Consider the following 12,143-nt stretch of genomic DNA (forward strand, 5'->3'; position numbering starts at 1 on the left):
AAGAGGGAGTTCAGCATGTGTGTGAGAGAGCAGAATGGCACTTCTCTAATGACTTCTATCTGTTCCTGTAGCCTCAGTTTTATGAGCACCATTGAGTCACGGCAGGATGACAGATCCTTTAGCATGGGCAACCCACGTCTGTAAGACAGATTTTTTAGCTCAGAGCTTGCTGTACGTCTCAGTAGAGAGGGATCAGTGACCGCTTCAGAAAAATGTTTTAGTTTCCTTTTGTGTTGGGTGGAGAAATAGCAAGGCAAAGTGTGTTTACAGTGAGCAGAAGTTTCAAGTGGGAAAACATAAGTTGGATGGAAGTATGAAGAAAAGATTGTTCTGCATCTGAAAACTGCAAGTGCTTTCACAATGCTCTGCTATCTGGTAGACAGCACAGTCCCTATCCTGCCCCCAGTGACATTTCCTGCGTGTGCTGTCAGTCAGACAGTCTGAGGCCAAGTTTGCCTGAGGATGGGAAGAACATTGTATGACAAATGAGGAAACAAACACACCAGTACAGTAAAAAGATGAAAGTTTAGAGAGAAAATGAATTTCACTGGTGATAATGTCATTTTCCTATATTTATCATACAACTGGCAAGGTGTTGTGTGCTGTTGTTGTAAAGGGCAGCTGGCAGTCGTGGTATTCAGACATGCTGTGTTTCATTGCTGTTTGCTTCACAGTCGAGCTTTGTCATTTCAGAGCTATGCTTCTAGCTCTAAATACCTGTCCTGAGAAAATCTCCTCTCTATTTTTGTGTTCCTGGAATAAGCAGAAGGGCAGTGATGACAGCCAAGGAAACAAGGGAGGATGGGGTAGCTGAGACGTGGGGCAGGAAGGAGGCAGGGAAGCAGGGAAGTAAGCACGGTGAGAACAAACCTCCTGTGCTCCCTGCTCCTAGACCTGATGCATGGTGACAGCCTGAGCAAAGATGGACCAAAACCCCATAGTGATCTTCAGCCCTTTTGCAGCCAGGGCTGACGCAAGTGCCGTTCTGCTCCTTCCCACCAAGTCCTACCATTTCCCATCTGGATATTGGCAACCAAATGGGCCATGCTGGAGCACCTTGCCCTGACAGACCTATTCAAGCCTAATCCCATGCCATTATCCCTCCCACCTCTCTTCTGCTGTCCTAGCACTGGCACATACTGTTTGGTTTCCCTCCCAGCAGCACAGACTCAGCTCCATGCTTCCCAGTTTGGGGTACGGAGCAAGAGGTGCCTAGGCACTTCTTCTTTTTTCTGTAGCATCTCTCCAAGCTGGAGACCATAGGTGTACAAGCCAAAAAGCTGTTAGCATCATACATCTTACAGCATTGTGTTACATGGTCTTTTGGGAAAACAGGGATGTTCCTTTTGTAAAAGAAATGTAGCTGGAGAGAGCAATTTATTTTCCTGTCCAGAAAACCAACATTAGAGTGGCAGCACAGAATTTACACAGAAGAAAACAAGACTTTACTATATATGTTTTTTTGTTTGTTAGTTTGTTTTTCAAAATAGGCAATGTGGATAGTTGTTTGAGAAGGGGGGGGAAGTATTAAGGGAATGAGAAAAGCCAAACCTTACAGGATATGGTGGGGACAGGATGCAAACAGCAGTGCTCTGTGGAAGAGCTAGTACATGATCATGGTGGGAAGCAAAGTCTGCATATGAGAACAGTATATGGATGTATATGAGGATATATGAGAGCAGTATAGGGATGAAATTTAAGTAGAGGTGGTCTCAATATCGATGCAAAAAAGAAGAATGGAAGCACACCAGGCTCCTGTGAGGAATTTGCATGTGTCTTGGCAAGAAAACACTCTTCTTTTTCTTGTTTGAAACAGGGTTGCTCTGAGGTTGCTCAGAAAAGAAAAAATGCAGCAAAGTAGTTCACTTAATTCAAAGCAGTCTCTCCCATCTCTCTCACCTGTTTTCCAGCTGTGTCTTATTTTGATTGTGTTTCCATTAGAAGCACAGTTCAGGAGTGGCTGTGAAGCTTCATATTTTCTCCTTCCTTTCTTTATTGGGATTGGATCATGGAATGTAATCAGTCTGCTCACTTCCCTTGATCTCTGAATACATTTCTGCCTTCTTCCCTGAAAGCTTCCTTGAATTTGCGTTTCTACAGCATTGCTCAGTGTGCACACTGCCTGCCTTAAGATTTTATTTTGGGATTATTTCTGCTGTTCAGGACACAGGTAGCTTGGAAACCAGCAGTTCCACAAGCTTGTGATAGAGCCCCAAATGGTGTATTAAGGGTAAGGGTCACATGCTTGTTATTGTGTACTGCTCTCGGTGACTTTGCTGCATTCCTCCCACTCCCCTTCATTATCCTCTGAGTTTGGCAATTTGGGACTCAGGTGGAATGAGGATAAGGGATTTGTTTTCAAAGGTACAAGGGAATGCCAGACTTTTTTAGGAGTTGAAATTCTGCACTTCAAACTGTGAGCATATGGAATAATTTACTTTAGGAAACCTAATGTATTGTTTGTAAAAACGTATTGTTTGTATTGGGAAAAAAATGTTTTCAATAAGAAGGAAAAAAAAGAGATCTGGGTAAAGCTATGTCTTGTTCTGTGCTTTGCTTCGTGAAGTCCTGACACCGCTGGAAACGATCATACAAGAAACCATTGAGTACACTCGCCAGCGAAAGGTGTTTGACCAGTCCGTGCTGCACAACCAAGTCGTGCATTTCCGCCTGGCGGAGCTGGCCACCGAGCTGGAGCTGCTGCGCTCGCTGCTGTACCGCACTGTTGGTGAGTGCCCACATCTGCCCTCCCAGATGTGTTTTTTTTAATGCAAAGAGCATTGTCAGGCTGAGGGAATATGGGGAGGTGGTTGCCAGGCTGTGGTCAGTAAGTGTCTGTGTGTAACCGTGCTTTTTTTCATCATTTTTTTTAGCTCTCTATGTGGAAGGCAATGATGTGACCAAGTTTGCTTCCATGGCTAAGCTAAAGGCAGGTCGTCTGGCCCGTGAAGTGACTGACAGCTGTCTGCAGTTTTGGGGAGGAATGGGATTCACCAGCGAGGTGCTGGTGAGCAGGTTTTACAGGTAAGCGAGTGAGTGGTGAATGTAGGAAGTTTCTTTACTGCAGTTTTCCCTCTTAAATGCCCTGCTGAAAGATCACACGCTGGAAAGGCCACCAGCTCCTGGCTGATGTGAAAGATACCATCCCACTGAACAGCCTGTCACTGATTTAGGTTAGAGCTCGCACTGCAGTCCTTGACCATGCCATGAAATGGTCTCCCCTGTCCCACTGACGTGGGGTGACTGGTGTTGGGAAGTAGGCTGGCTCTTCCTTTGCCAACAGTTGGCCAAACTACAACTATGGGGTTTGAACTACCCACAGGTTAGCCTGAATTTCAGGTAAAGAAAGCAAACTCTGTATTTTTCCTGATGGTCTTCGGAAATGTGCTAGGCAGTATGACAATGAAAAGAGGTGAGGCCTACCAACAAGTGATTTTTTTCCTTTGCTTTCTGCTTATAATCTTGATTACAGGATCAGAACTAAAACAAAGCAGTAGCTTTTCTCCTGACTCTGAGGGACCATTGAAAATCAAGCTTCATCTTTTTTTTTCCATATTTCCACCCCAAAGGTGTCTGAAATTGGAGTTCAACACTGGGCTCCTGTGGTGAGCTCCTACTTCACTGCAGACAGAGGCACTGGTCCTGCCCACGGACCTGCAGCAGTCTCTGATAGCAGTCTCCATGCGATTAGTCATACTAGGTACCTTGTGAGACATCTGAGAGAAGTAGCTGCTTCCTGCAAGTTTTTAGATCATTAAAACAGCCTTTTTTTGCAAATTCAATAAGCCCCATGCCAGGGCCTTGAAATTTTGCAGTGTATCTACTTCTACAGCAAAATTCCTTCTAAGCAAATAGTTTTCCTGGCAGCTGTGCTGGCCTCATGTCCTATAATGTGTTGGAGGATCAAGATGGAACTTGTATTTTCTCGTAACAGCAGATTTCATTTCAGCCCTCATAATACAATACCTAATTAATGGTTGGAAAAAGTAGTGGTTCAGTTAGTTCAAAGCTTTAGTAAATGTATCTGGGTAAAGTCAGCACAGAACATGTTGAAAAAAAAACATATTTCTTTATAATAGGTTGATTTGTTTGGAGTAATGAGGGTTTCTCCCCCGAAAAAGTAGAAACAGAGTGTTAAAGAGTGGAATGTAAACCTATCGGTGATTTCATGACAGGTCTCTTCTGTACTTCTCTATCCAGTACGGCAGAGGAAGAGAGAGAGAAACACCTTCTGATGTTTGACTCCTGTCCTTTACTGGTTGATGGGATAGGGGTGGGGGAGATGTACATCAAACACCCAAGTCAGGCCTTGGTGCCCAACCCATATAGTGTAGTTTATAGGGTGTAACACTATAGGTAACACAGACACTTTTCCTTCCAGCAAATGGAGCAACTCAGCTCTCTGTCTCATGGCATTTTATGAGCAAGATTGCCATTGTGGTAAATCAGAGAGATTGTTAACCTTTTTTGACTTGTGGATACCCAAAAAGTAAGGACTGCTGTGTGGTGGTGGTTTTAAGCCAGCTGTCAAAAGGATGTTTTTTCTTTGTTACCTTTTTCACCACCTGTTTATTAGCAGTTAATGGTCCTCAGTGATGGAGGTGCTGAAAGCTATTGCAGTAGGCACTTTGGATAAAATGAATACTTAGTAGTAGGTCATAGCGAGTAGTAGGTATACTCGCTAGTAGGTCAAGGGAGGTGATTGTCCCGCTCTACTCTGCGCTGGTGCGGCCTCACCTCAAGTACTGTGTGCAGTTCTGGGCACCACAGTATAAAAAGGACATGAAACTGTTGGAAAGTGTCCAGAGGAGGGCTACGAAGATGGTGAAAGGCCTTGAGGGGAAGACGTACGAGGAACGGCTGAGGTCACTGGGCCTGTTCAGCCTGGAGAAGAGGAGGCTGAGGGGAGACCTCATCACAGTCTACAACTTCCTCGTAAGGGGGTGTCGAGAGGCAGGAGACCTTTTCTCCATTAACACTAGTGACAGGACCCGCGGGAACGGGGTTAAGCTGAGGCAGGGGAAATTTAGGCTGGACGTCAGGAGGGGGTTCTTCACAGAGAGGGTGGTTGCACACTGGAACAGGCTCCCCAGGGAGGTGGTCACTGCACCGAGCCTGTCTGAATTTAAGAAGAGATTGGACTGTGAACTTAGGCACATGGTCTGAACTTTTGGGTAGACCTGTGCGGTGTCAAGAGTTGGACTTGATGATCCTTAAGGGTCCCTTCCAACTCAGGATATTCTATGATTCTATGATTCTATGATTGTCTTGAAGCATTTGCTATCAATGTAGAAATGTGTAGACATTAGGCCATGTACATGTATGTACATGTATATTATTGCTAATTGTGGACAGGGTTTTTCTGCGTGAATTCCAGAACAGTTTCTAAGCACATCAGTACAGTCACATTTTCCCTGAGAAGAACTCCAGAGTATTTCCTATTGGTATCAACTGTGTCTGCTGTCTGAAGAAACATATCTTTCTGCCTCTAAAACAAACAGTTTTAAATAAGGCTAAAAGTGGTGCGATATATATAGTCTAAATTTTTCTGTGAATCAGTAAAATTCCCTCATTGAGTAACCATAAGCACCAGGAAGGGAGAAGTAGAGTATTACCTAAATAAACAATTACAGGTTCGATTTAGAATCCTGTTAATCTGGAACAGTAAGCAAAGCAGCGACTTTCCTAAAGCTGTTCTTTTTTTTTGTACGGCAGTCTGAGTAACCATTCACGTCACTCTGGTGTTTGTAGGGTAGCATGCTGGACTTATAATAACTGCACAGCATGATATCCAGTCACAATGTACAAAGATTTTTGCAGCATAATACTTACCCAGATTCCAAGGAAATGTTAGTCTGTGACACGTCAGGCTGTTTCTATTCAAAGAGTACATGGCATAATGCATGGTTAGTGCATTAAGTCTTCGACTTTCAGTTACTGGTGTTAGTGGGGAGATACTAAACAGACCCAGCTCAACACTGTCTGCCAAAAAACTTTATTCTTATGATTTATTCTGATTTTGTGATTCTGTGATTTATTCACATCTGTCCATTTTAATCATTAGCCTTTTAAACCTTGTAGAACAACTTTTTCTAACGTATAATGCTCTCTAGAATGTGTCGTTGAAGATAACTGTTTCTTCATGTAGGTACCTATACTGGACTGATTTTATATACTTATATGTTTTATTTTTAGTTGTAGGGATTCTGAAGAGAAAGGGTTTGAAAAAAGTTTTGAGCTGAAATATCAAAGAGTTTAACAGAAACATATACACCAGTAAGAGTGGACTTTCCACACTTCAGCCTACTAGCCTGGTTCTGCAGGAGAGAACCAGACTAGAGCTGCACTTGTTTTTCCCTTCCCTACATCAAATGCCTCAAAGACATCATGACTTGGGAAGAATCGGTTATTGAACAAACCTACCATCTATATGAAAGCCCCAGGTAGTGAGAGACCAGTGGGAGAAAAACTTCCAGAAACAAGTATATTGCATTTTTTTCAGGCTTCATAACATGACTTTTTTTTTTTTTTTTTTTTTTTTTTAAATTTCAGCCAGTAATCTATATATTTGAATAATAATTTTATACACTTCTATTGAGATAGGAGGAGTGTGGTGACTGGAGATCTTAAAAAAAGTGTGTGTGGGGGGGTTGTTTGTTTGTTCAATTTAAGATCTTTTTAAAGTACTAAACACTGTGTCTATCTGCTGCCAGTGCTTACAGGCTTTACTCTTGCGGGGGGGGGGGGGGGTGATGGGGAAAATACTGTGCTTTCTTTCCTTGGTGCATCGTGAAAGACTGAAGAAAGTAATAATAAAAAAATCTCGATTGACTGTTCATGTGAAATAGATGTAGTACACATAGCTGCAGAAGAAAACTGATTTTTTTTTCCCCAACTGCCACCTAAGCACTGCAATATGAAGTTTTATTTGTAATTAAGAATAGTTGAAAATCAAACTTCTGTTGTAGTTTTTAAGTGGAGTATCTTTTGAATAAGGAATGTATTTCCTTATAAATCATTTTTTATATTCCTCAGGTGTTTAAAAAAACAATTGAAATATCTTAATCGGTTTCATTTTGTATAGTCTTCCATTCTTTATAAAGCATGTCTAAACTAGAATGAGTTTAGACCACTGGGTTTTTTAATCAGTCTGTGTCATTATCACAATTTATGGTTGCACCAAAAAAAAAAAAAACACAAAAAAAAAACCATCAAGGTCTACTGACAGAAATCTGCTTTGGAGTTAGTAGCTAACTGTTGGGACAAGACTTAATGACTTTCTCAATGATCTGTGAAAACAAATAGTTTCAGCCTTTTTCTGCAGCAGTCTTGTAAGAGATCTAGCTGTCTCTGGAGATGGAAGAGATCACACAATATTACATATGAAGATATATCAGTAAATTTTGAGGAGAAAAGTCTTGCTAGTAACACGATTGTAACACAGTGATTGGGGGGAGGAAGTGTTAACCTTCTGTAATCAAGTGGAATTTGTGCTGAAAGGAGGCAGCATTCAAATAGCGTTCCTGGGAGCAGTGATGCTTTGAAGCACATAGATCTTGAGAATGATTTGGCAAGGATTTAGCAAAGTGCAGTACCAATGGTCTCCTTGCCAAGAAAGCAGGGAGCAGCATCCCCGAAGACCTGCTGCCATGAAGTCAGGCTGATAGTGAAAAACAGAACTGGAGTAACCAAAACCCCCGTTCCCACAGGTGCTCACTTTCTTCCCCATGTCAAAACAGCACCAGCAACTCCAAGATGCCCACCAGAAAAGGGGAAGAAAATAAGATTTCATTTTTGCAGAGCTTTAAAATTCTGTGAAGACATCTGCACTGAAGATAGTGCAACAGCTTCCTCTCAGGCAAACAGAAAGGGCTTTTTAGATCCTACTGTCATATGGCTTTTGAGAGGAGAATGTAACTCAGAGTGGCTTCCTGGGCAGGCAGAGCTTCTTGGTTGTAGGCAGCAAATGCTGGTAGGATGCACAACTACAAAACACTCTACAGCTTTACTGGCTTGGGGCTAGAGACAGACTTAGTGTGTGGTGTTAGCTGTGATCATAGCACCTGCGTAGCATATTACTACCTTAGAAGCAGTATTTGTGGTCACTGAGATCGGTACTTGTCTCTACTTCGTTTTAGTATCCTGAAAACCAGCCCTGAATTCCAGGATTACTGGCACCAAAAGGTTTATAAACAAGGTGATGGGCACAGCTTGGCTAGTGCAAAACCACAGCTGAATCTGTGTCTGCAGAATAAACACTAGCCAAAAGAGGGAAGTTAAAACTGAACAACTATTGTAAGACTTCTGCTACTGAGATTGGACTGAGACACACAACTCAGCCACGTGTTCAGGCTGTAAATCAGAGGGTCCCCCTATGGATGCATTCCTGGAGGAGGTTCTGTGTTAGGTAACTACGGAGACAGGAAACTTCATTTGACAATGTGGACAGCCCTTTTTGTCCCCTTTGCTACCTAACTAGAAATTACTGGTAACATGGACTGAGGCTGATGTGTGGGAAGGGCTCCTCACCCTCCCTCTTAGGTACAGGTTTTTTTAGTTAGCATTGAGGTAATTATTATTTTTTTCCCATGGCTGATGTCTCAGGTGTGGGAGATTTCTTGACTGAGAGGAGTCTCCTTAGTGGGAGTGTTGTTTTTTTGTTTGTTTTGAGGGGATACATTGAGGGGCACGGAATGCAATGGCTATCTTTTCCTCAGGCAAACTGCTTTGGGCTTTCTGACCTCTCCAAGGAAAACAGCATTCAACAGCATACCTCAAAATTACACCTTTTGTAACTGCTGAGTATGTTTTGAGCTGGTTCCCTATCACCCTTGATAAGAGGTGAGGTCAGTGCTCACCTCTGCAGAGTTGGAGGTAGTTCAGGGCATGCAGTTCTGCCATGGGGGCAATGACAGGGCAGCAGAGGACTCAGAAAGCAGTGCAGCAGTTCCAGAACAAAAGCATTACAGGGGAAGGCTGCCTGAAACAATGCAGTTCTAATATTTATATATATTGAAATATTTATATGCTGTATTAATAGTGTATTACTCATATAATATTAGCAATCAAAACATTTACTTACAATAAATAGCTTACATACAAGCTTACTTTACCAAGTCACCTTCCCCAGCTTCCTCATCGGGTTCCTGGCAGAATAATTAGTGCTCTGGTTTTGTTTTCTTACACTGAGAATGTGTTTTTTTTCCCAGAAGAGGGCTGCTAGATTAACATAATTTGAATCTTTTGTCATCTCAGTCCTCTTAAACTAGGTAAAACCTTCTGTCCTGTCTCCATGGGGGAAGAGGTTCTGGAGGAAATATTCCTCATCTCACCCACAGAGACAAAAGTGTAATTACTAGCAATTTCGTAAAGACAGACATAAACACACACACACAATTATGTGAAAGGTTCCTTTTTAAAGTACGTTTATATAATAACTATCTGATAATAAGAAATATCTGTTTCACAACACCAAAGCCAGATCTTGCCACTGCCTGTTTATAACTTCATATAAGCAAGCCACATGTGTCCAAGATACCTGCTGCAAATGGAGGATTTTTATCTGCATCACAGAGGTTTGAGGATTACTTGCTTACTGTTGCAACAATGCCGTGAAGATGCAAAGCACTGGCAGAGGCTTTCTACAGCTTGAAAAACCAGATAGCACCACAGCACAAAGAACAACTAACCTGCTGTTTTTCCAGCTCTGTTGTCTCTACCAAAACCCATAGGAAGGTGGGGAATTTTCAGGATATTGAACTAATAAGTAGAGGTAGTTTAACAAAATTTTGTTTGTTATGCTTTGTTTTCTTCTCCCTAAAGAGGAACAGAAATTTGTGAAGACAATTGCTTGAAGTGCAGTAATTTGCATTCTGGCTAGCCAAGGGAGCTTAAGCAATACTGTCAGGGATGACTTGGCAATGTAAATGGTGGTTTTTAAATTAGTCCAGTTAGAAATATCAAATCAAAAGTAAATAAGCTTAGAGCAGCTATTCATTTTTTAAACAGAGAAGCATCATACTAACAAAGATTTTAAACTAAAGGCGTGCTGGCTCTCACATAGCCATTAGGGAGACCAGAGTGGTTTCTTTTGGTGCAGAACCTTCTGTATAAAAAGGTACCATCTTCATACAATTCTACAATACCTTAGGGATGCTTCTTTTACCTCAGAGTTGAGCAAAGTTAAGTTCTGCAATGTGTTTCGCTTTCCCTGCAAAAAGAAAAACCCTCCCATACTAAAATTCAGTTGAAGGTTTGGCAAAGGACCAGCAGGGATGTTGCAGGATGTATCACAGACCAGCTTACCAGGAGGAGGCAGTGGGTGAGGTGTTCTGCAAACAACTGGCAGAACTACGTAGTATGTACCTAACTGGGAAGAGCCTGTGCTGGTTTACATGCCAGTCCAAAGCGATGGCACCTTCTGCACGGATTTTGAACCGGCAACATCCTTGTGCACAGAAGGGATTTATGGTGCTGACACACGTTTGTCCACACCATGTATGTACTTCTATAAACAAGGGGTTTTGACGTAATAAAAACAACTTTGTAATAAATGCAGAGGAATACCTGGGCATGTACAATTCTGCACCTGTTCCATCAGTATAGGATGCAAATGTTTTAATCTTTTTCTTTATATTTCTACAGGGACTTGAGATTAATGTCAATAGGAGGTGGTACTGATGAAACCATGCTTTCTATTATATGCAAATTCATGGAAACTCTTCCAAAAAAGTAACACGTCTTCACTCTACCTCAAAAAATTAAAGAAAGAGCATGGATTTTACTGCATGCTGAAGGCAACGCTTTTCAAGGGTGAAATAAATAAATAATAATAAAAAAAAAGGAACAGTACTTTTTCCAGCAAAATACTTGTATGTATCAATATCACGATACCTGTTCTCCAATATAACATTTATGCTGATGGGTAACATCTGAAAGCATGCAGCCTACTGTAAGATTTTTTCTGGTTTTAGTGAATTGCAGCTTTGAAGCCTCTCGTGATCCACACTAAGCACCCAGAAATCTTCACAGAATAATAGGATCTTGTCTTCTTTAATCAAGGTATAGCTACATTTGAGCATCTAAGCCACCAATTAAAAAACATAACCTCCATATGGGTACAGCTATAATTTCAGGAGTAGCATAATCTAATTACATGGTAACTTTGCTTTATAGATCAATTAAGTCAAAAATTATTCCTAATCATATTCAAGTACTGGAACAATGATTTTGTTCTCAATTACCACTGCCTTCCATATATTTAAGTTTTAGCACATAAATATCAAAATGAGTTCCTTCAGCAAGAGCAAGTCAGAAATCACAAGCCTCCTGATCCAACGGTGGCACAAAATTTTTGTCTTCATTACCTTCACACTGACTTGTACTACTCCCTGGCATACACATTTAGTGGTGGGAGTAGGGGTTGATTTTTAGTTTTAGAATTCTACAAACAACTGTTTAATTGTATCAGAAACTTCTGAGATCTGTTTTGTGTGCAGTTATGAATGAAAAAAATATTAAAAATAACACACCAATGTGAAAAATGTGTACTTATTTAAATAAGATTGTAAAATTTATATGCCATAATCTGAAGTGTAATTAATATAACACTATTAAAATAACTATTTTCAAATTTTGTGTGATTTGTTACACAAAAATCCCACTGAAATACACATCTACTATGATGAGCATCAGTTCTTCATATGATCTTTAAATCTCATTCTTTACATTTACTTGCTTATCAGCCATACCTTCAAAAACATCAGTAACTCTCCTAAAACACCCATTTAAGTTAGAAGAGACATCACGTCTCACTAAGAAAAATGCTTCAGTGGAATTGTCCTTGTAACCAAGTGGGTGTGCTTAAGCATTTTCTAGGGAATCTCCAAGGCGCTGTAAGATTAATAGATAGATAGTCAGAAGATTGTGTTGTATTTCCTTCTACCTGGAAATAATCCATATAGCTGCTAGGTAAAATCCAAGTTCCATTAAATTGAGAAACAATGTATATTATGTAAGAATTCATATAAAGAGTCTCAAAAACATTAAATATAATTGCAGTATTCTCATTCAAACATTAGTAACTACAACAAGCATAGTCAACACTACTATTTTTCTATTGTATACACTGTATATTTCATTCT

At 40.9% G+C, this 12,143-nt stretch overlaps 1 protein-coding gene across 1 annotated transcript in view; it reads left to right on the plus strand.

Moving 5' to 3' along the window:
- The window catches only part of LOC311222603 (putative acyl-CoA dehydrogenase 6), an 87,075-nt gene extending 75,476 nt beyond the window's left edge, over positions 1-11,599 (plus strand). The window contains exons 7-9 of the mRNA XM_084306978.1: positions 2,567-2,728; positions 2,874-3,024; positions 10,645-11,599. Coding sequence (XP_084163104.1) covers positions 2,567-2,728; positions 2,874-3,024; positions 10,645-10,735 — 404 coding nt within the window. The 3' untranslated portion in view covers positions 10,736-11,599. The remainder of the gene's footprint in view (positions 1-2,566; positions 2,729-2,873; positions 3,025-10,644) is intronic.
- Positions 11,600-12,143: the final 544 nt, after the last annotated feature.

Source organism: Netta rufina, assembly GCF_964035555.1.
Source record: "Netta rufina genome assembly, chromosome: 2".
Classification (NCBI taxonomy): domain Eukaryota; kingdom Metazoa; phylum Chordata; class Aves; order Anseriformes; family Anatidae; genus Netta; species Netta rufina.